The 25,337-nt window shown below is 36.2% G+C and overlaps 2 protein-coding genes across 4 annotated transcripts in view; both read left to right on the top strand.

Annotated features, from left to right (window-relative positions):
• Positions 1-1,841: 1,841 nt before the first annotated feature.
• slc35c1 (solute carrier family 35 member C1) lies at positions 1,842-8,711 on the top strand. Its single transcript, XM_039749171.1, has 2 exons — positions 1,842-2,593; positions 5,456-8,711. The coding sequence occupies exons 1-2, from the start codon at positions 2,074-2,076 to the stop codon at positions 6,016-6,018; spliced, it is 1,083 nt and encodes a 360-aa protein (XP_039605105.1). The 5' UTR covers positions 1,842-2,073; the 3' UTR covers positions 6,019-8,711.
• A 2,017-nt stretch (positions 8,712-10,728) lies between these two features.
• The window catches only part of cry2 (cryptochrome circadian regulator 2), a 60,029-nt gene continuing 45,420 nt past the window's right edge, over positions 10,729-25,337 (top strand). For 2 of the 3 annotated variants that reach the window (XM_039749148.1, XM_039749138.1), the window contains exons 1-4: positions 10,731-11,087; positions 14,861-14,969; positions 19,522-19,664; positions 23,545-23,729. In XM_039749148.1, the coding sequence (XP_039605082.1) occupies positions 10,930-11,087; positions 14,861-14,969; positions 19,522-19,664; positions 23,545-23,729 (595 nt within the window). In that variant the 5' untranslated portion in view covers positions 10,731-10,929. Of the gene's footprint in view, positions 11,088-14,860; positions 14,970-19,521; positions 19,665-23,544; positions 23,730-25,337 lie in introns of all 3 variants that reach the window. The other variant, XM_039749157.1, reaches the window with a different exon arrangement.

The following is a 25,337-nucleotide window of genomic DNA, read 5'->3' on the forward strand; positions in this document are numbered from 1 at the left end:
GCCCTGTCCGGGGCTTGTTCCTGCCTTGTGCTATGTTGGCTGGGATTGGCTCCAGCAGACCCCCGTGACCCTGTGTTAGGATATAGCGGGTTGGAAAAATGACTGACTGACTGATTATTAGTGACTGAAATATCGTGGTAAGGTTAGCTTGATATTCAACATTCATTTGACGTTCACAATCTGAAACTCCAAATTCCATAAACGAATATAATAATTTAATTAATAGCATCTGTGAATAAATTCAATATTTCTGTGGAAGTTTATTAGAGCCACAGAGAAAAAAAATGAGGCACACAGTGTCTATTTCGTTATTAAAGTTGAAATTTCTACTTTAATCTTGTAATTTATTTCATGATTAAAGATGAAATGTGAAAATAAAATTACATAATCCTTAAACTTATACCTGATATCACTTCCACGATGAAATACATTAGAGCATGTATTTATTACATTTTATAGAAAAATTGTTAACTGTATTTAAATTTTTATACTGTTAATAACTAGACATGTGAGTGAACAGTGGCAGTGTTGTTTCCTTGCAATAAAGGGTTAGTATCCAGGGTGCTCCCCATCTGGAGTTTGCATGTTCTGCTCGTGGGCTTCCTTGGGTGCTCTGATTTCCCTCCAAAGAGGCAGGCTATGTGATTAAATGATGCTATATTGGCTATAGAGTGTTTGTGTGTTCACCCGGAAATGCGCTGGCACATTTCCAGGGATAATTCCTGTCTTGCACAGAATGCTTGCTGGGATAGTCTCCAGGATCCTTGTGTCACTGTCCCTGGATAAGGGTAAATGGAAAATGAATGAACATTTTACAATTAAGAAAATAAGCCTGTACATCACAACCTATTTAGGTTCTTTCAGACACACAGCCACCAATTTGACTGACAGTCTAGTGGCAAATTGTTCTGTAACAGGGGCATGTTCGTTGTGATACTGGAGTGCATCTCAGCAGGCATCGGGTACAAGGCAGGAACTATTCATGTACAGAGCGTCTAACCCAAAATACAGCCAATTTAGTATCACCAAATCACCTAACCTGCATGTCTTTGGAAAGAAACTGGATCATGACGATGGAAAACCAGGAAGAAAACGGGCAAACTCCACGAAACAGCAGCACTATCCCTGCACTACAATGTTAGCCACAATTAATTATTAACCATATAAATTAATGACTTATTTTATGTAATAACATAAAGGACATGCTTTAATACGTTTCATCCTGAAAAATATGCATCATAGTATTCCAAATGACCAGAAAGCTGCCACATCATGAATTTAATATATTGTGTGATGTCGCAACATGTGGCTGACGTCGGCGCAAAACAATCCCCGTTGAAGAAGCCCGTAGCAATTAACGACTAGATCGTGGAACACGTTGGCTATAATAATTTAATGTGGTAGATTAGTTACGATGAGGTTTCAAAAACGCTAATAGTTAAAATATCGATCGTTAGATGGAGTTTATGATGTTCAGATCGCCAAGATGCTTTCAGAAAAAGGGTAGTCGGTTTAAACACTTCCCTTTACATATCTGTACTGCTGTCACATTCGTACATACAAGGTGTCTTCTTCCGTTTCCGCAGACCGCAGTGTCATGTAATCACATTTTATTTTGACATTTCCGCTACAATCACGAAGTAAACATCGAAACGACTTTAACATAAAAATTTCGAGATTCAAGTTGGAATTTCGACGTATTTTTATTCAGTGTTACGATTTTTATTTTCTTCTCTTTATACCTTATACGACAGTGACAACGCCAATCATCCAGCTTATTCAGTGAAAGGTTTTCCTTCCTTCCTGCGTCGAGTCGCAGCACTTATAATTCGTCACTTCCGCTTAGCTGTCATGGTGTTCAAAAATGCGGAACTATAGAGATACCTACAGTCGGCGGGCTGTTTAACCTGGACACCATTCCGGAAGTCATCGGCAAGAGTGGTGTGTTTATGTACATTGCCAAGAACCAACGTAGGAAGTGTGAGAGACGCCTAGCGTTTTTTTGGAAATCACACCTGTGTCACACCTCTACTTTTTTTCTATTTAACCTGCTGCTGCTTCCTTGTCGCCCATATGAATCGGACTCAGCTGAAGCGATCTCGCATTCTGAAAATGGCTCTTGTAGGTTCGGGGGACCAAGAAGAAACGACAGAGCCCTTCTTGAAGAGGGCGACCAGGATAGCCCTTGTCGTGGTACTCTATTGGTTTATCTCTATTACCATGGTTTTCCTGAATAAATATCTGCTGGACAGCAATGATCTAAAGTTTAACGCGCCTCTCTTCGTGACTTTTTATCAGTGCCTGGTGACTGTGCTACTCTGTTGGTTGCTCAGCGGTGTCTCCAGACTGTGTCCTCGAGCCGTGGACTTCCCTACCCTAAAGTTTGACCCAAAGCTTTCCAGAGGGGTACTTCCTTTGTCAGTGGTCTTCATTGGCATGATAACCTTTAACAACCTTTGCTTAAAATATGTTGGAGTCGCATTTTACAACGTTGGTCGTTCGCTCACCACGGTCTTCAATGTTGTTTTCTCCTATGTCTTTCTTAAGCAGACGACGTCTTTTGGTGCATTGTTGTGCTGCGGGGTCATAATTGGTAAGAAAACATTGCCTTCCCTGCTGTTATACCTAATATAATAAGCTTTTGTTGTTCTGTTCGGGGAGACGTTGTAGCAGGTTTCAGTCGGATCAGTCTTTTAGTATCTAAATATTACTTTTAATATAACTCATGATTTGATTTAATTCAGTGTTCCGAAAAAAATAAAAGTTTGACGACTGTCTCTGTCTTACTTCAATTGTATGAAAGGTACTGCATAAAATGATGAACCACACGGTCACAAATAGTATCACGTTAGATGCAGCACGTTTAGTTAACTACAGTGCATTCTGCGCCTCTTCAGTATTTGGCATACATGGAGAAAAAAAAAACCGTGATCTCGGAATCTTAATGTGCTGAACTGAAGCATACATCATAGCCTGAAAATCGCGTGTAGTCATGTGTATCAAAAGCGACATTTTGGAGCTGATGAAGAAGTAAAAGGTTGGTAACACTCGAGAATGATCTTGCTGTTACTGAAAGGTTTTTGCCTGGATGCGCTACTTATTCGCGCGTCTAGTGCTTGTTTATTGCATTGTTACGATATGTGGCCTTTGGCTTTTGCAAACCGGTTTAGTAATGGTGTTTAATATGAAAAGTGTTTTTATATGCAAAAGACTACTTTAAAATCCAATGGAATTGTTAGAAACAATTTAGGCAGGCCTAAACTTAGAACATACAGAATATCATTTTTGCATGCAACGTTGAAGATAACTTCCTATACCAAAGAGGAACACAAATCAAGCAGAATCCATTTTTATCTTCAAGTTATTATTGAATGCACATTAATGTTAGTTTTCATTAGTATTAAAACTAACACGCCTTGATCTATTGGACAAACCTGCACCTATAGCACCATATAAGTTTATGTACTGAAAAGAAAATCGGACTAAATTCATTTTTTTTTTAAAAGTACAGGGTGGTCCAGATCTAATTATGCAACTCTTAATGCAATGCAGGAAAACAATACAATTTCGGGTGACTGGCGCTACCAGTCCGGTCAAACATTTCGTTGATTTGGGAGATCGTGTTCCTATGCACAGCGGGCGGTCCAAATTCCTCCAACATCCTGCGTTGCACGTTTTTATAGCGTAATGAAAATTGCATAATTAGATCTGGACCACCCTATAGTATTGAAAGCTTGGCATTGTGCCAGGGCCATGTATTGCAAATCTGAAATAAATAAAACTCAATGGTAATGTTCCCCAGATGATGGAAGTTTTTTTTAGTAGAGTTAATTTATTAAAGAGAGGCATGGGATGATAGGATAATGCAATCTGAGAATTGCCTTAAATTATGAGATTTGTGGGCAACATTTTTGATTTTATCAGACTTGCACACTTCTGTGTCAGTCAGTTGATAATCTGAAAGGAAGATTTTTTTTTTTGTGCTTTTCTAAATTTCATATCAAAGCCGATTTTCTTTCATTTTCACTTCCTTAGTTTAGCTTTGTCAGCAAAATCCTTTTTTGAACTGAGGAACACATTAAAGCATATTTTTATTTTGTATGTCAAAGGAGTTTACAGTACCAAAATAATGGGAAATAGTTTTTTGTACATTTTCTTGCACTAAGAATGCAATATGATAACCACTAAAAAGAAAAAAAAAGTATAAAGTTAGAATTGTATGTGATGTTTACAAGCCAAAAGTACTTTGTGTGGATTTTTAGGTAGAGATGGAGAATCTTTATTTGTCACATCAGTTACATTTATCTTTTCTCAACTTTGCTGCCCCGTCTGTGAGCGAAATCCTTATTTCCCTACACTCTGTCATATGTGCTGAATATATAAAGGCAGGCAGTGTGGCAAAGAGAGAGGTTGATAGTTGAGAGCTCAACAACATCAGTATTGTATAACTAAAACGCATATGGATATTTTGCTTCTAGCAATGAATTGCCTGACTGCTTCCCAACTAATCAAGCATTTTTTTGGAGGCTTAACTGTGCGTTTTATCTCTCTGTATTCTTTTTCTGGAAGACCAATGAAACAGGAATTCTGCTACCAGAAAATGACTTTGTGTCGTTTAACTGTCAGGTTCCCAGATTTGAATCAGGGACGGAACAGCATCCTTTTCATCTTCTTTCATCTTCCATAGAGGTTTGCTGAGTGTTTTGCATCTTTCCCATTTTTACACATAAGTTTATAGAAATCAACTATAATTATGTTTTGAAGCAGCATGGACTGATACTCCCCGACCCTCCCCGACCACACACACTTAGAAAGTGTTCCTGCCTTCCCTTATGTACCTGACTTGTTAATTAGCAACTTTTAAGAAATAGCTGTATACACGGTATCAAGAGATAAATTATTACTTTTTTGTTTTGCCATCAAACAAAAAAAGCATTGCCACTGTAAAATGTAATGTTTTTTGGAGACAAAGGCCAAACTGAATATATTTTTTTTCTTAAATGACAATTTAATTATGCACTTAAATTCTGATACTATTTGCATGGCATTTTCATGTTTTGTGTTTTCTTTAGGTATATATCACAAAGATGTGCAGGTTAGGGAGACTGGAAGCTCTAAATTGACACAGAGTGGATGGGTGCATGATCTGATGTTCATTCTTACCTTATGCTTTCAGCTACCTGGACTTTTTCATGTAATCAAATCCAAAAATGGTGAATCGTTCAGCTAACTGTATGCCTAATGTGACCTAGGGACTAAGATATTGTACTGTAAATTGCAAAGCTGCTGATTCACTCACAAGTACTGAATTGTTGTGTAGCATTGGGTAGGCCATCTAATTTGGCAATGTTTTCTTTAAAGATGTATATAGACAGTTTCATAACTGTGATCTATAAGTAGCTCTGAATAGAAGCAGCAGCCAAAATGTACTATAACCTATTTTTCCTTTTTATAGGTGGTTTTTTGCTAGGTGTGGATCAAGAGGAGGCAGAAGGATCCATCTCATGGATAGGGATATTGTATGGTATCTTTGCTAGTCTTTGTGTATCTCTTAATGCAATCTACACAAAGATGGTTTTGCCAGTGGTAGATGGTAACATTTGGCGACTGACCTACTACAATAACATAAATGCAAGTTTGCTTTTCATTCCTTTATTAGTCATATTTGGAGAATTTCGGACTGTATACTACTTTGAGAATCTCTTCAGCATGAATTTTTGGTATATGATGACAATAAGTGGAATCTTTGGTTTTGCCATTGGTTACGTTACTGGACTTCAGATCAAATTCACCAGTCCCCTCACTCATAATGTATCTGGCACTGCAAAGGCCTGTGCACAAACGATCCTAGCAGTAATCTATTATGATCAGGTTAAGAGCTTTTTATGGTGGACAAGTAATATCATGGTAATAGGTGGCTCCTTTGCATATACTTGGGTTAAAGGATTAGAAATGAAGAAGTCTCAAGAGGAACCAGAGTCAAAGACTGGTGCTACAAAAAATATTTCTGGTGTATGAAGAGCACCAAGTGATTATGAAATATAACAAACACAGGATTTTCTCTTTTGTGAAAGTAAAGTGAATGTTTTCCACATCAAAACTGTTAAAATTTCTTCTTTTTGCCTTAATTCCTTAAAACTATTTTGATCATTTTGACACAACCTTCATGTTTTATGAATAATGTATAATACTTTTTAATTTTCTTCAATACACTTACATGGAGTTTCAAATGAATTATTAAATATATATATATTTTATACAATTTTTTTAGGCTTTGTCCATTTTAGTCATGGAGTAGCTCTCTACAAATGAAAAAACAAATTTTAAAGTACTTAATTTCAGAGAAGCAATGGATGATGGGTATTCATTCAAATAATTTCTGTTAATTGATTGTCTCCTTTAATTCTAAGGTAATGTGTTTCTAACCCATTTCAGTGCTGCACTGAGTGCTGGTTTCAGAATGAGGATTATTTTATTGCATATAAGTTTTATCACTTCTAGCTTTCTTGCATTTGTCTAAATGATTTTTATTTTTTCCCCTTGACTTAATTGCACTTCAGGTTTCACAACTTCAAACACATCCAAAAAGAGGGGCCTTAACAAGTGGGCAAAGGAGAAATCGTGTGTTTCTGTGAAATTAAAATTGTTCATAAGTTTTCCATTTCATCATTTAGGAAAGCAAAACGTGCTGTGGAGTTCTTTTTCAGTGCATATTATAGTATATAAAGAAGTGAGGAAATTCAGCAATATGGTTTGTTATGGTCTGAAATCTGCCTCGGATTAAAATAAGGCACAGGCAGTATGTCTTAGTAGCTGAAGCCTAAAATCTAATGTAGTCCTCTCTCTATTCATGTGACAAGTCCATGCTCCAACTACTGAAATTTGTAAATGTTTATATCAGTGTTCTATACTAAGAAATTACATTAGTTTAAAATAAGACCCAAGAAATGGTCTGTATATTGAAGCTGGGCAATCTGAATATTTATTTTTTTGCCGTTCATCTTTTCTATTTGTACAATTGAAAACATTTCTAAATGTTTATTTGGAGGTTACAACAACAATCTATGTCTTGTATAGCTCAGTATCGCACAAAGAATGCCTCAATGGTTTTTAACAGGAGACATTTCATACATTCTGACATTAGTATATGTCTGCATTTAATAATGGGCCTTGTTGGAATTCTAAATTAAACAGATTTGCTTTGCATTTAGCCTAATTACTGCTAAGCCCAAGGATAAATTGCTATATGTTTGTTACTTATGTCATTCAGTTAAGTTGTTCAAAGAAGAGCCATCTTCCCAAATAACACACTCATTCAAAGATTTAAACGGTTTTTGTGTTATGCTTTTAGTGAAAATTGTGACAGGCAGAGTTTTTCACTTGAACAGAAGGAAAAATTGTTGAAACACTCCTGTCTCATGTTAAAATTGTATATTTTCTCTTATTTCTTTCAATAGGTTCCATTTAGGAAGTTAATCATTTCCTTACACAGTCCTAGAACATGTTAGAAACTTGTTGAATGTCCTCTATTTACATGTGTTTTTTGCCTGGAATCTGCTGGAATGGATTCCTTCAACTCTCTGCTAAGCATGTAAACAGAAATGAAAAAAAAGATTACTGAAATTTATATTACTTTGTTACATAGTAAGTACATTGTGTATGAGTTTTGAAATTATGTATACACCCTTCTACATACAGTATATTTTTATTTTTCCAAGACTTATACATTTATGTACTGCTTTCTGAAATGTTTTTGTTCTCTCCGAGTTCATGTTGGCGTAGCTTGTAAAATATCCTTCCTTCAAGAGTCCAAAAATTCTTTGTTGTTCTGAATATGTAGAGGATAACATGGCTACTTTGTACATGTTAATTCAAAATGCAGTTCCTCTATAATTGTGCAGATATCTGTTGTGAAAATGGCATAAGCACTTGAATTTGCTATGTGTGGGCAGTGTGCTCTGAATTAATTTTCCCCTGAAGTATTTTGAAAATATCACAACACAAATGCAGATTATTATATTGCATTTTATAGTTGAAAATTTTATTTTTTATTACACCTTGTAAATCATGGCTTTAACTTTTGAATTTTTAACTGGTATTATATATTTAAGCAGTTTTCACAAGTTCAAATTACACAACTATTCAAGGACTTAACAGGTAGGCATACTACACTTTTTAAGCTGCCAACTTTAAATATCATAAATGTATATAAAGACATAAGAACTGATGCATCTTTATTCAAATTTTATACAAAAGTGTATGTTTGAATTTCTGCTACAAATTTAAATCCTGGGATTGCCATATTTATTATGATTATAAAATATCTAAATATAAAGATATGGTTGCTGATTTTTAAACAGCAATTGAAAATATATTAAATGACTTTACAAGTTGCTGTGTATATATTTAATTGACCTCATTCAATGTAAAGTGACACTTTGAAACACAAAGTCCATTGCCAATGAGTGTGTCCACTAAAATGTATTCATTTTTGCTACTTAAGTAGGCTTGAAAATGCCACTTAAAATTAAGTGTAGCTGTCTTATCTCTTCAGTAATTAGTGGTTTTAATTAGTATAAATGCTAAAGAGTAAATATTTAACAGATATTGCGAGGTTTTAGAAACTCTGAACATTTCTGAAGTAAAACGAACACATTTTTTCAGTTAAGTACAAACAAAATGATTTAAATAAAATGACTTTGATACATGTATGATGTTGCATTCATATTTTTAATCTTTTATCTATACCATTTTAATGAAACAATTTGCCTGGTACATCCTCACAGAACATCTTATAAATTCACAGTACATATCGCCATCTCCTCTTAGACCCTGAAAAATCCACCATGAGATTTTAACACATACTGGCAAACTTGTTGCTGGTACTTTCACATTCTGTACTTAACAGGCTTAATGTAATACTTGTATACACAAGCCTTTTATTGCAACAAGATGTTTAAGATGAATTCGCAAGAGCTATTTACTGGTATATTAGATACTGAACTTGCCTTCAGTTACAAACATGCATTCTTTAAAAAGATTTCAATTATTTTTCAAGTTAAAAATGCAACAGGAGACATCAAAAAAGTTGATTATATGCATCTTTCTGACTTGTGCCCCTATATATAAAGTATGTTCTGTTTGTCTGCTGAGTTGGGAGTGTGTGATCGAATCTGCAGTTAAAACTTAAAAGAGCTACTGGGCAGACAGCCCTTAACCAATTTCATATATAACATTTTTCATTGTAAACACCACTTTGAAGTGATGTACAGAAAAAAACATAATTGCATAACTGCATGAGTAAAATTGTATTACTGAGGCATACACACGTGATTAGGGAGGGAGCACTTTTAGACTACACAGAGAAATCACACCAGCTGGGATGGATTCCAGGATCCCAAGCACTTCAAATGGATTTAAGCGAATTCAGAAAATAGGTGGATGGAACTAAAAAAGGATAATGATAAAATTATATAAATGTTGAAATCACTAGATGGCGCAAAAAGCAAATACATTTTCTGAAGCTGTTATTCCAGTACAGAGTCGCAGCGACCTAAACCCATCATGAATGACACTAAAGAAAGAATGCAAACCTTTTATGACTGATATAATCCGATAAAAAAATTCAAATGTAACGTACCGAACAACTGTGGTCAGGGCTTCATTGCCGGGAACTCTGACGCAGACACTCACTCTTGGTGGTTGTATCTTTCTTAAAAACATGTCTTTAGGAAGTTTGAGCCGTTTGGATGTGCACAGTATACATTCACACAAATACATAACCTTTATGTATGAGAGTGAGGAAGATTTTATTGTGGGCTTAATAAAATTAGTCCTGTACAACCGAGTGTCCGTGGCGTGATGTTAGATCGAAAATGATCAATGAATTGGTAATAATGACCACATTTGCACACGCAACATCAAACATTGTTACGCATTTTACGGACATATAAAACTATCCCGTAAAACTGACATGAAGTAAATCAATTTACAATGAAATGTAGCTAGGTCGGGAACTCAATCCATCGCCTCTACACATTATTCAATACTCAAACCCTCCGAAACTACAAAAGCAGTCGTGCTAATCACTGCTTTGCTGCACCGTCCCACGATAACTTCACGTTGCAAGCTGATAACTCGCCAAAAGGAGAGCCCTTTCGGCACAGAACGGTGTTTTTCCCTTTCCATATTAACGCATAAACAGCGTGTCTTACGATATCACGCACACACTTCTTTCGTTCCTCCATCCGTCCATTTTCACAACCAGCTTATTAAAAAAAAACCGCAGCCGATTACGTCCCCATCAAGCACAAGTCGAGAATCAACACTGCACTGAGTGAGTCAACAAGTTGAATTCATCCATCCATAAAGCCCTTTTTTCAGAACCCATTGTGATATTAGGAAAGTAATCTACAATGAAGACTTGATTCATTTTGAGCTCTAAAAGTTATTATAGCTGAATTCCATTACAAATTGAGATGGAATCAAAAATAAAATTACGTAAGATTGATATAACTACTATATGTAACTGGCGACGTAACACGTAGATGGGTGCGAGTAAACCGTATGACTTCATTGCTTGTCTCGTGCGGCCCCACTACTCCTCAAAACGTGATTATGGCGTGGCTACACGTGACAACCTTCCAATCAACATTTCTGCTGTCTAATACCTCAAGGCGGGGCCTCATATTACCCAATGGGGCTTGACATCACGTAACAAGCCCTTGCCCACTTCTGCTGAGCGGCGAAAAATTTAGAAGCGGATGTATTTGCGTTGACAGAGTGGAACTTCCTAGTCTTTTTCACTTTCTGGGGAGAAATAGATTTATATTACCTGAATACTGTTTGAGGTTTAATCCTTTGTACTTGAAGAAGAAATTTAACAATAATACCTACATCCGTTTTAGGGGAAGACATCAAACGGAATCCATGGTGGTAAATTCGATACATTGGTTTCGCAAGGGACTGCGATTGCACGATAATCCGGCTTTACTAGCAGCTTTGAATGGAGCGGACACCGTGCGATGTGTTTACATTTTGGATCCCTGGTTTGCCGGTTCTACCAACGTTGGAGTGAATAGATGGAGGTCTGTTAAATCATCTGAACTTTTAATATTTTCGAAAGCAGAGCTTGAATGTATTACGTGGAAAATTGTATGAATGGATCTTAACGTTTTCCCGTAAAACAAAAGTTTGCAAGTGATTTTTTAGGAGTAGGTGGTCTTTTGTTTACTGTCAGTGGGATAACTGACAGGCTGAGTACACGCAGGCTGAGTAAGCTGACATGTCATTTTTTATGTAACTCAACAGCAATACTGCAAGCAGAGCTAGAATCTGCTAAGCTCTTCTGTTAAGTTGTAATTACTGGCTTAAAAGTGAAGGGTTTGGCATCTCGTGTCCAGTATACACTTTATATGGCGTGTTACGCACACCGAATGCATAATAACATATTTTATGAAGACAGAAAAATGTATAGGTCTCCACGGGGAAACTTGGCGTTTTTACATACGCTGTTTAAATAAATAGAAGTAAATAAACAAATAGAAACAAAAACAGAGAGATGGATTAAATTTTTAGTTTGTCCAGATAACTGAAGTTTTCACAACAGATCGTTTACTTGGTGGTAATAAATTGCAAGGTATTCGGCGTCAGTTGCTTGACTTAAGCTATGTTCACGTTGTAAATAAAAGGTCTCAAAAGCAAGAAAAGCAAAATGTGTCAGAAACGGAATTAATATTGGGGGGAAGACCTTTTAAAAAAAATGATGCTTGTGAACTGATGTAAATATTTTTTCAATAAGCATGACGACCGTGAAAGATTAAAAATGTGTCAAATTGCCAGAAAATTTTTATTGCCCAGAACTTGTTTAGGATAACAAGTCTGTTCATTACTGCAGTGTACAACCACGTGAAATTAAGAGTCATCTGAACTTTCTTTTGTTCAGTGCAGTAAGCTGAGGTGGTGGATTTTAGTATTTTTTTTCTATTTACCCATTACATCTTCTGACAGCACCTTTCGTGTGAAATAAAAGGCAGTTGTATACACTGCATAATGTATACACCTGACTGAAATTCACATTTCACCAGAATGTTTTGGCTTTTTATTTTCTAGTGCTGTAAAAAAGAAGGTTGACACCTATTGCATTATTTTAGAAGCGTTTAAATATTTTAAGTCATTATTAAAACCAAAGGTAGGAAAATCTGATCAGTATTGTGTAAACTTGTCAGCTTGTTTAAAATGTCAAGTACAAAGTTCATTTATAAAACATATATGTATTTAGTATCTGTGTTGATGTGTCCCTCCTGGGCTATGCTTCTGTTTTATTCCATTTAATCCAATGCTGGTGATACAACATCTCTTGAAATGAAACATGCAATGCATTGTATTACTACTTGCATTAAAAAATACATTCCATATATATGCAATTTGTACAGTGCATCCGGAAAGTATTCACAGCGCATCACTTTTTCCACATTTTGTTACAGCCTTATTCTAAAATGGATTAAAAATATTTTTTTACTCAGAATTCTACACACAACACCCTATAATGACAACGCGAAAAAAGTTTACTTGAGGTTTTTGCAAATTTATTAAAAATAAAAAAATTGAGAAAGCACATGTACAGTACATAAGTATTCACAGCCTTTGCTCAATACTTTGTCGATGCACCTTTGGCAGCAATTACAGCCTCAAGTCTTTTTGAATATGATGCCACAAGCTTGGCACACCTATCCTTGGCCAGTTTCGCCCATTCCTCTTTGCAGCACCTCTCAAGCTCCATCAGGTTGGATGGGAAGCGTCGGTGCACAGCCATTTTAAGATCTCTCCAGAGATGTTCAATTGGATTCAAGTCTGGGCTCTGGCTGGGGCACTCAAGGACATTCACAGAGTTGTCCTAACTCCTTTGATATCTTGGCTGTGTGCTTAGGGTCGTTGTCCTGCTGAAAGATGAACCGTTGCCCCAGTCTGAGGTCAAGAGCGGTCTGGAGCAGGTTTTCATCCAGGATGTCTCTGTACATTGCTGCAGTCATCTTTCCCTTTATCCTGACTAGTCTCCCAGTTCCTGCCGCTGAAAAACATCCCCACAGCATGATGCTGCCACCACCATGCTTCACTGTAGGGATGGTATTGGCCTTGGAATGAGCGGTGCCTGGTTTCCTCCAAACGTGATGCCTGGCATTCACACCAAAGTGTTCAATCTTTGTCTCATCAGACCAGAGAATTTTGTTTCTCATGGTCTGAGAGTCCTTCAGGTGCCTTTTGGCAAACTCCAGGCGGGCTGCCATGTGTCTTTTACTAAGGAGTGGCTTCTGTCTGGCCACTCTACCATACAGGCCTGATTGGTGGATTGCTGCAGAGATGGTTGTCCTTCTGGAAGGTTCTCCTCTCTCCACAGAGGACCTCTGGAGCTCTGACAGAGTGACCATCGGGTTCTTGGTCACCTCCCTGACTAAGGCCCTTCTCCCCCGATTGCTCAGTTTAGATGGCCGACGAGCTCTAGAAAGAGTCCTGGTGGTTTCGAACTTCTTCTACTTACGGATGATGGAGGCCACAGTGCTCATTGGGACCTTCAAAGCAGCAGAAAATTTTCTGTAACCTTCCCCAGATTTGTGCCTCAAGACAATCCTGTCTCGGAGTTCTACAGACAATTCCTTTGACTTCATGCTTGGTTTGTGCTCTGACATGAACTGTCAACTGTGGGACCTTGTATAGACAGGTGTGTGCCTTTCCAAATCATGTCCAATCAACTGAATTTACCACAGGTGGACTCCAGTTAAGCTGCAGAAACATCTCAAGGATGATCAGGGGAGACAGGATGCACCTGAGCTCAATTTGGAGCTTCATGGCAAAGGCTGTGAATACTTATGTACTGTACATGTGCTTTCTCAATTTTTTTATTTTTAATAAATTTGCAAAAATCTCAAGTAAACATTTTTCACGTTGTCATTATGGAGTGTTGTGTGTAGAATTCTGAGAAAAAAAATGAATTTAATCCATTTTGGAATAAGGCTGTAATATAACAAAATGTGGAAAAAGTGATGCGCTGTGAATACTTTCCGGAAGCACTGTATATATTTATGTAATATAATATGACATCAGTAAATACATTAGAGAGACAAGTGAATTCTACATTCAACTTGAGCCTCTGGCTATCAAAGGCATTCGCTTAGGTTTATAGTCTCTAGTTAAGAAAAGCAGCACATCATTTCATGGACAATGAAATTAAAAAGATGAGAGAACCAACTTATCACATTTTTAAGCTTGCACCCATCTTTGGGAGAGGCTCTATAGAAATCCTTTGTTCTTATAATTGCTATATGTATGTGTATATGTATACGTGTGTGTATGCACAAAATACCGATTTACAAATACATGCAGTAGAAGTGCTGCACAATTTGTACAAATGTTACTATTTTAAAATGCTGCTAAAACTGAAAATGAAACTAAACAATTCAAATCAAATGTGTATTAAGTGCACAGCACTCTCCAAACAGAAAATGGATTATTTGATGGATAGAGAAACTCAATAGAACATAGGACATCTGGAATAACTTTTTGCTTTACTATAACTATTAAATGTCATCCATATACCCAAGGATTGAATTATTTACTTCTTGATTAGCACGTCATGTTTGTATAGTAGTCTCACAAGTTGTTTACGTTGTAATTTGTTGAGCCTGCACAATTGATTTTGACAAAAGTATTTTTGTAAACTTTCTGCAATTACCATCCTATTTATTAAATTTTTGACCATCCTGTGATGCAGTTTTTTATTGTGCTAATTATGTTTATACAAATGTACTTTTAACTTGGGATAAATTATTATTGTTTAACTCTCAGCATTCTTTTCTTTGTGTAGATTTTTACTGGAGTCACTGGAAGATCTGGACACCAGTTTAAGAAAACTTGGTTCAAGGCTCTTTGTAATTCGTGGTCAGCCTGCAGATGTCTTTCCTAGATTGTTCAAGGTACTGAGTCAAATGAACTTTGCTACTGTATTTTTATCATATGTGTGCGTGCATTGCTATTTCAAGATAGCATGATAGGAGTCATGTTAATGTAATTTTTCATTGTTGTTGTGGACTGCGTGATTCACAGGTATAAAGTACATATTAATTTAAACATCGAACAACAAAGTAATTTCAAATGGATTAACATGAAAAGGTCCTAACACTAAATGTCACTTAATATTAACATTAAGATATGGCCAGCGGATAATAGGGAGATGGAAATGAAAATTCCAATAGGCAGCATCCAAGGTGAAAATAAACTTGTCACAACTTCACTCCTGGGAATACTGTAGTATTAAATACTGGATGTTTTTGTTGTGCCATTTAAAAAGAAGACAGAATCCTTTCATCCTTGGATTTCAGTGCTCCTAGTATCTCTGATGTGTTTCCTATGGGCAGAAAAATCACTGGGAAGTAGAGCAGTGGCACCAAGTGCCACAGCAGGATATTGAAAGTAAATACATAATAGGCAAGTGTGAGTTCACAGTCATCATCATGCTTATATTAGTGTACAAATGACTAACAGAAATTCAAAGAACAGCTAATTGGCAGCTCTAATCAGGGTATGCTAGACTGAAGTAATGAGTCTTAAACATGGATTTAAAAGCTGAGCCCAAAGAGGGCATCTCTTATACAAGCTGGCAGATCATTCCACAGAATACAGGACAGTAGCTAAAAGCTCATGATTGATTTATTAGTCCTTAGAATCTTTTTTTTTTAAACTGGTAGCTTAAGATTTTAATGTACGCTTTTGTTTGTAATAATAAAGTCAAATACAGTAGGTAAATACGACATAGTCCATTTAAAATTTTATATATAACAAGAAATTTTTTTTTATTATTAAATTGGCTTTAAGCTTAAAAGTCACAGTAAAGAGTAAAAAATAAGAGTGACCGGGTTGTTCTTTTTAATTCTGCTGTTGTAATGATTCTTGCAGCGGTATTTCGAATGAACTGAAACCTGCATGCAGAATGGTTTAAACAGCCTGACAAAAACATATTACAACAGTCAGTTCTATCTGAAATAAACACATAAATTAATTTCTCTTTATCCTCCATATTTTGAAATCTTTTTTTAATATATTTATCTGGAAAAATCAAGTTTTAGAGACTGTTGTAATAGGTATTTTAAAAGACAGACTGCTGTCAATGATAACAACTAAGTTATGTGCTGATTCAGTAAAACTAATCTTTAGACCTTTTTATAATTGACAGAATATTGTTATTGCCTGCATGATTCCCTCCAATAAATAACATGTTTTTTCAGTATTCAAAGATGAGTAGTTACCATTCATCCACTGCTTTTACTCACTCACTGACACAATTTATTAGAAGAATACTCCCATCAAAAATGCTACTTTTAGTGGAAAGAAAAAGTTTGATATAATAGAAGCCAATATTGATCAATATTGTATAATTGCAAGCAATCTGAAAAACATCCATGGTAAAAAGAAAAACACGTTTTCTAAAGAGACAGAGGGGATGAATGAGCTTTGTTTTGAAAGAAATAGTAACATCTGGTGATTGGATTAAGGTCCCTTCCAGCTGCAGATTCAAGACGTCCAGCCAGATGTGTCCCTTTTTGGCAACTTAATGTCTGAGGGCATGCTCAACTCTGATTTATTGCTGTAATATCGTATGAAGTTAAAGAGCTACTGAAGTTTTCGTAGAGCTATAATTTAGTCACTGGATATAATTAAAAATAAATCTGGGTATGCTAAATTGATAGAGGGCTACCCAAATAAATGTACCTCTGTAATGTGTAAACAATTTTGCTTATACTGATAATTATTTTAGAATTGTGCCATCTGATGGTACTGAAAGTTTAGTTTTATTTTCTTTTAATAGAGTCCTCTTGTCTTACCTTAACAACTTGTAAACAGTGTAAAAAGGCGCCATATAAGAGCCTGATCTGACATAGATTCACACTGGAGGCACGTATAAAATAAAACGACTTTTGTTTTTCTTCACCTGTGGAGCATGTCTTCCCCGTAATCCCACACGCACACCACAGTCCCAAGTGTGCAAGCACCACTAAACACACCACACACTTTCTTCTCCTTTCTCTTCCACCACCACCACCACTCCTCCAAGCTTTGTCCTCCTCCTCTTGAATCTGGCCAATGAGTGGAGGTTGCTGGCTCCTTTTATTAGGCACCAGGAAGTGCTCCAGGTGCTTGATTGCCGACATTCGGCTGCACTTCCGGGTGTGGCGAAACTAGTGTCCAAAAGGGGCTAGCAGCTCCTGCTGCAGCACCCCCTGGTGGAGCCTGTGGAACCCAACAGGGCTGCACCAAATTCCAACTCCCATGAAGCCCTGCGGGAGTCCGAGGCACCGCTGCAACCCAGGGAGGCTGCCATCAAGCGCCCAGGGGAAGATACTGGGTTTCCCATCCTTGCTCCCCTGGAACATATGCTGCAGGGGCATCCTGCCACACCAGCAATATTTATTACAGATGGAAAAAAGTCTCATGAGTTTTTTTTTAATTTTAGTCATTACATCAATTATATAAGAGAGTTTCAAAAAGTGTTTAGAATTTTGCTATTAACTGTATATACAAATAGCTTTTTCCACTTAAAGGCTTCACTTCAGCAGACACAGAGTGGGATGGAATTTCCAGGCTTGTTTTTATATTAGTGAGCTTTGCAGCATTTTGTCTGGAATAACTCCTCATGTTGTCAGATAATACTGGACTGCAGCATGATTTGTCTTTGTTGCACCATAATTTATTTGAACTGTAATGAAAGTATAAACACTCCAAACAAAGGATTGTTTTTTGCATTTTGGTCTTTGTACAAGAATATAAATGTAGTTAAAATGCATATTTTTTCATATTACAGAGAAAAATCTAAAATTAAATGCATCTTAGTGTTTGGGTTTGTTTAAAATGTTGAATGCAGAGGTGGGAGGTGGGTAGAAGCCATTTACAATAGCAGGATCTAACATTAACTACAACTTAATGTTTGGGTTTAATTTAAAAGGTGCAGAAATAGTATTTTAAAACTAGAAAACAGTCTCTTCAGTTCTAGTGTCAACATGTAACATTAACTTTCTCACTGATCCACTTTGTTTGTTTTTCCTGGTAGGGGTTGCTGTGGCAGCTTGCTAAATTTAATGAAGCAAGTGACCCTATACTCAGCAGCACTGTCCCACTCCTCCTGGGGAATCAAAGTATAACTATGTCATAGTGATGACATATATAGTAATTTGAGTCTTTAATCACCCAAATATCAAGCTGGGAAAGCCTTTCAAATAACTGAGCACAGTAACATGAATTTGTAGATATAATAACCCATTACGTCAAAACACCAACAAGAAGAAGCCTGTCTGTATTGTGTAGTGATTGTGTAGTGATACAGAGAGCATAACAAATAAAGATATCAAAACTATTAGGATCAAGATATGGCAATAAAATAAGTTTTCATGTTATTTTTTCAGAGCATATCTATACAAAAACTGGTTTATTTAAGTTTACTAATACACATTTGTAACAAGAGTGTATGTTTTAAAAGAAACAAAATGGAAACATAAAAAGCATTAGTAACAACAGTAATCCTTATTCCCCATCAGCCCCAGAACCAACTACCACATGTAAAACTAACAAATACTTGTGTAAAAGAATCCCTTTGCAAATTCTACAGCTATGTGTGTTTGTTGAGTGAAAATTGCTTCAAGGCCTAAATACTAAGTTATTATATTGCACAGTTTAGGCATAGTCATATTATTCTGAAATTTGATAGTCCTTGACTTGTATGTCACATCCATTTACTAGTCAAAAGGAGAGTGAACAAAGCATGGATGGGATGAATCAGGTTCCTGCGTTTAAATGTTTCAATGGACCATCATATTAGCTGATAGTAATGGGCAGTATCATACTATATATTAACTGAAAAGACTTCCTAAACTTTGTCGTCATCATTTCTACAGTGTTCCTTTCTGTGAAGTTTTCTTTTTGTAGGAATTGTATACATTTTTAATAATTCCTTTGATGGTGCTTGCTTTTAAAATTTGTCAAAAGTTTAACTCCTCTTGAATGTTTCTGTGCTGCATTTTAGTTTTACTTTTTACTTACATTTTTATTGTACTAATTGATTATTATGTGTAATATTGCATGTATATATCTTCTTTGCTCTATTAAGCATTTTGTGATATTGCATTATGTCCTGTACAAACTAAAGACTGATTGGCAAGATTATTTGATGAGATTATATATATAATTAATTTAAATTTAAGCACTGGTACTAGTACTAAACATGGCAGTGATCTTAAAAAAATGAAATGAAAACTGGAGTTAAGTTAATTTTAAATAAGTTAACAGATTTTGTGCATAATCTGTTTTAAGGGCTCCACATGCAGATATTACTTTTGACAAACTTGTGGTGCCTAATTTATTCTCAGGTTAGTCAGTTTTGAAACTGGTTGATTTTCTACTCCTTTTTTGAATAATTGCGATTTCACTTAGTACAATCAATTCAGAGCATTTAACACTACTTTGTTTTTGTGTATTTAGGAGTGGAACACAACACGCTTGACCTTTGAGTATGACTCTGAACCTTTTGGAAAAGAAAGGGATGCAGCAATTATAAAGTTTGCAGAAGAACTTGGAGTTGAAACTGTGGTGAAGAATTCCCATACGCTTTACAATCTTGATAGGTGAGATGACTCTCTAAATTGCTGATCATTTATGGAGTTTGGTTCAATTAAATTCTCCTTTGGACAAAAAGCACATTTTATGTTATGTGATATTTGCTTTTATTTGAAATGTGTTGCAACTGTAGGAGAATGACCTTGTAGCTACTCTCCTGAGGCTAAAATATGCATAAATATGTGGGTTCAATAAAGTTACTCATTCCTTCATTGTATTAGTATAGGGAAAATACAAAAGTATTAACAAAACGAAGGAAGAATCCACTGTTTTTTCTCTGGACTTACCTTTACTGATCCCTGTCTACCCACATGTGATGGCTTGCCTACCTGTTAAGCACCACAAACAAGTTCTTCTTCCTTCTTTCTCACTCTCTCTTTTATGCACTCTTCATTCTCATAACAGTAAACCTTCTGGATGTGACCAGTCCTAGGTTTTACTTCTGTGGCAATCCTTGGAATTACTTCTAGGGTCACACACACCTTGTGAAAATTCTATAGCTTTCTTTGTAGTGTTTCCTCTTGCATCCTTATCTCCTACATTTTGAAACTTATAAAGTGGTATAAAACCTAATGGGGAAGTGTCTTCTGCTTCAGGGAGATTATTTCCAGATAATTTTGTGTGTATGTTCATTTGGTTACCCTCAGAATTCATTCTTGTTAAATAGCTGGAGTTTAAATGATGAATATTCATAAATTGTACATATTTTTCTGTAGTTCAAAATTGCCAACAAAACAACTGTAATAAAAGAAATGTTTCCCTTTCAAAAATTGACATGCATTTTGTTTCTTAACATGAATAGAGTGACAGACTTAACCCTGAAAATCTGGGGTCATTTTTTGTGCTTTAATAAAGCAATTCTAAAGATTACTTATGCAAGTTTAGATTGAACGCTTCATTACAACTACAAGCAGTCAGTCAGTCATTATCCAACCTGCTATATCTTAACACAGGGTCACAGGGGTCTGCTGGAGCCAATCCCAATCAACACAGGGCACAAGGCAGGAACAAATCCCCGGGCAGGGCGCCAGCCCACCGCAGGGCACACGCGCGCACACTAGGGACAATTTAGGATCCCCAATGCACCTAACCTGGATGTCTTTGGACTGTGGGAGGAAACCGGAGCACCCGGAGGAAACCCATGCAGACACTGGGAGAACATGCAAACTCCACGCAGGGAGGACCCGGGAAGCGAACCCCAGTTTCCTTACTGCGAGGCAGCAGCTCTACCACTGTGCCACCGTGCTGCCCCCACAACAAGCAATAAAATCCAAAAATAATTTTGAATTACACGGATCCAGGGTCCTGGTTCCTGCACACAGTCATTGTTTTTGACGAGATAGCATGTTCTCCGCATGTCTGCATAGGTTTTCTTCCCACATCTTTAAAAACAATCTGGTTAAGTTGACTGACAGTTTCTACATGGCCCTCTGTGAGTTAGGGTGTATGCATCACTGGGAAATATAACAGTTTCCTGTAACAACCCTGAATTGGATTAAGTGAGTTTGAGTATGTTGTGTTACATAATGTTAAAGCTGCATTAATTTAAAATGTCATTTTAAGAATTGCAGCATAATACCACGTCTTCTTTGAAGCTGCTGCATCTGCCCTCATTGATTTTGTTGCACTGTCCTTTTATGTTTTTTTTTTTGTTTTTTTTTTAAATGTGCTTATGGAAAGCTGTCTTTTGCATTAAATATTGCCTCTGTAAATATATTCTAATAGTTATTGCCCATTAAAAAATGAATTTGTTTGTCTCCATTCTTTAGCAGATTGTTCTCACAGATTTTATAAAGATCATGTGTTTGATAGTAGAGTATTTTTTTCTGTTTTCACTTCAGCTGTATCATGTATTAGTTGGAGCATTCCTTTGCCCTCTGGTGTTCAAGTTTTGGAATTGCATGTCACATAAGTAAACATGTGCAGACATGGAGGGTGGGGGCAGAGTGAAGAGCTATCCAGTTTTATCACTCTTACAGACACGTGCATGTAAGCCGCCAGGCTTTGCAACATTTGGCACATGTAAACCACCTGACTGTGATAGTAAAATTAAAAGTTTTATCTGCTGCTTATGTATGCACACTTGTATAAAACTGATATGACATCAAGTGGCACAGAGTAAAATATTTTATGATTTGGATTAAAAATTTACCCTTGAAAATGACATCCCATCTTGGGATACAATTCAAGTACATTATGTGGATTTCAAAAAAAAAAAAAACCTGAATAACTAAAGACCATCCTGCAAATAGGCTCAATATTTAAAAGTAATTCAGTACATTTAGATTTTAAACAATTTTGCTAAAGACAGTGCTTACTGTTTCTTTGTGTTGACTTTTTAAATTGCTCTAAGAAGAGTTTTTTGTTTTGTAAACAGTTATAAAGACTATATAATGTAATTAATGACAAAAAATGTGTTGTTTGTGTATCTGACTGCATGTTTTCTGAGTAGTTTTATTTACCCTTGAGGATATGGAAAAGATGTTGCTACTGTCAACCAGCTCATAGCAATATGACAAAGCTGTATCTCATCAATAGTTTTTAGACAATTCATTGAATCAACACATTGTCACACTATAAATCAAGTATCCATACCAAATAAGAATCGGCAAAATTATTCTTGGTTTTATTTACAAGGAGCTGTAAGTTGAAATGTTGACCTAGGCTAACTGAAGAAAAATGTAACATTTTTTTTTCTATTGGGGAAAAAAAATGTTACACAAATTGATTGGACTGTTTATTTCAAATAGATCATATGCACAATTATTAGTGAGCTGGATAGTTCTCAATTAAGAAATTGGAGTGATGGGCAATTCATATATATGTGGATGTATGCCCATTTTCGGGGGTTTCAGAAGTAAACACCATCTTCATACTATTTACAAGAAGTATAAAATATTTGTTATTTTTTATTATAAAAGCTTAGAAAAGTAATCCAAACAAATGCAAAGTATTTGCTCAGGGTCAAGGAGAAGGTAGGAGAACAAAATTGAAATATCAGCACTGTTCCATAAGATCCAGTGTCTTAAAACACTTATTGTGCAAAAGTAAATTAAGGGTAAATATTTCTAATTTGTCTCCTTCTAAGATTAAAAAATGTGATTGTCTCAGAGACATTTTTATGTCCTGCGAGACATGCCAAGTGATGGAACCACGCTGGTAACCATGCTGGAAGCCCAGCGAAACAAGAGCTTAAGCAAAGAGATTTGGAAAAGTCCTGTGTGGTTATGTCAGACACATTTCTTGTAGTGAGAAAGAAACGATATTCACTCACAGGCAGTTATACATTGCATTGTCACAATGTAATTCCAAACGCAGAACCAAACTTCAATGCAATATTGATGAAAAGGTAATAGCGAAAAGAGGTCAAATATATGGACATATGGTGATATGACAGAAGTGCGCCGCATAAAATGCAGATCACATGCCACGACAGCAGCAGCAAGCCAGCAACTGATCAAGCAAAGAGGAGGTAAAAAAAAAACTGTGTGTTTCCTATTGTATCACCAATTACGAGGGGGTGTCGGAGGAGAGATAGTGTCTCCTTCAACCCCCCTCTTCACAATGCAAGCGGCAGAGATGCAAAGTGGTTGGTGCGTAGCGCAGGTGAGGGGGTTGGGCGAATGAAGTCCCCTAGCTATTGTACATTAAATACCACATCTGTGACACAAGCCTAACAACTAAACTGCCTTAAACTCAAATGTGTTAAAACTGTACTACTAAATTGTACTACTTAGGAATGAGGATCCAAAATACAACAGCAGCGGAATTTGCTAATATGGAGTGATTTTCCCATCATATTTCTTACATCTGTTTTTCCACCATTGGATTAAATTGCAGTTGCCATTAATGCATTTTAAATTCTTTTTCTTTTTTTTTTTTTCCCAGAATCATTGAGCTGAACAATAATAGCCCTCCTCTGACATACAAACGTTTCCAGGGCATTATTAGCCGTCTAGAACCTCCAAAAAAGCCAGTGGCAAGCTTGACAAAAGAACAGATGCAAAAATGCCCAACAGACATCCCTGAGACCCCTTATGAATGCTTTAGGGTACCTTCTCTTGATGAACTGGGTAAGTTGCATTGCATGAATTTATTATTTGTTTTTCTTTCGGGTTAGTTGTGTCCACATTGATCACATTCTATTAACTTATTAAGAAGAATAGTCGTCTTACAGAGTATTCTTTTTCTGTTTTGGGTTATGTCATAATTGCTCATCAGTTTATGTAGTGCCTTTAACAAAAGAACCATCATAGCACTGTTTTATAAAGAAAGATACCAGATTAGTATATTACTGTAGTTGAAGCTGTTAACGGGTTCCACTCCAGAACCTTTTGTTATACTTTAAATCTTGAAACAGTTGCATTGTTTATTATCGGGAGTAAAGCTCCACATATACCAATTATTGTCACAGGAGTGATTTTTAAAGGGTTCCTCACGTTTTGAAGTAGTCCTCAACATCAGAAAAGGTAGCCAGTGAAGTTTAGAGCAGTTGGACCCCATGGCTTCTCTATAAATAAATTGAAATCCCCTGTATTTTTGGTGCATTAAGAAATTGCAGTTTACATTTGTTTTATCCTTCTGCCTGTTTAATTACACATGGCTAATATTGCAGTGTCTTGTCAATAGTTATTATTGTTTTAGTAAACCAATGTGATTTTTTTTACTAATCGGTATATTAAATTAAAAATGCTTAGACAAAACAGTTGAAGATGCTGTCTTTGAATTATGACTGTTGCTGCTCTGACTGAGCCTCACAGTTTGCCTGTCCTACTGTTAAGGATGTTGACTGGTCACATTGATCCTTACTTTATACAGAAATAACATCCATCCATCCATCCATTATCCAACCTGCTATATCCTAACTACAGGGTCACGGGGGTCTGCTGGAGCCAATCCCAGCAAACACGGGGTGCAAGGCAGGAAACAAACCCCGGGCAGGGCACCAGCTCACCGCAAACAGAAATAACAATTAATTACAATTTGGACACATGTCTACTTTAGGATTTGGACACAGTTGAGGAACCATTGAGTATATGTAAAAATATATTTCTTATAGTGAAGGGGAAATTCATTGCAGAGGTTGCTGTAATCATAAAGTTTCAAAGTTCTTTTCAGAAAATGTGTAATAAGATGAGAACAGATCATTCAAAAGCAAAAAATATTTTTGAACAAAAATAGAGGAAGATAGAAATAATTACTTCAGTTGAGATAGAAAATGCTCAAAATTAACAGATGATATCCTGGAAACAAGTATATTGACGTATTCGTATTGTGATCTTTAACAACAAACAATACTTTTCCTTGGTAGCAAGTGTCAGAAATTATACTTATGGACATATGACAAAAACAGGTCTAGTTGAAGCAAGGATAACATATTGAAGTACTGAAGGTTAGCAATCAGACAAAGAAAAAGCAAATTCTTAATTCATTAAACACAAAAAAATAAGCCTAAAACAAATTGGATGGGGATATAATATTCTCTTACTGATGAGTCTTTCCCTTATTTTCAAAAAGCACAGACAGTAAAAATGCATTTGTTTTTATATAAGATGGCTACTAAAACCTTGGGGTAATGGCCCTTTGATGTTACATGAAGGCGTGCATGTAGACCACACCTACTAATGGCTTTGGTATCATCGCAACCAAGTTTCTAAATGCAAACCCTTGATTATGTCATA

Source organism: Polypterus senegalus, chromosome 1, assembly GCF_016835505.1.
Source record: "Polypterus senegalus isolate Bchr_013 chromosome 1, ASM1683550v1, whole genome shotgun sequence".
NCBI lineage: Eukaryota > Metazoa > Chordata > Cladistia > Polypteriformes > Polypteridae > Polypterus > Polypterus senegalus.

Excerpts from the sequence above, each read along its gene's own strand:
- slc35c1 (XM_039749171.1), top strand. The coding sequence starts at position 2,074 with ATGAATCGGACTCAGCTGAAGCGATCTCGCATTCTGAAAATGGCTCTT. Across the intron at positions 2,594-5,455 it reads GTGCTGCGGGGTCATAATTG|GTGGTTTTTTGCTAGGTGTG; the intron begins GTAAGAAAACAT and ends TCCTTTTTATAG.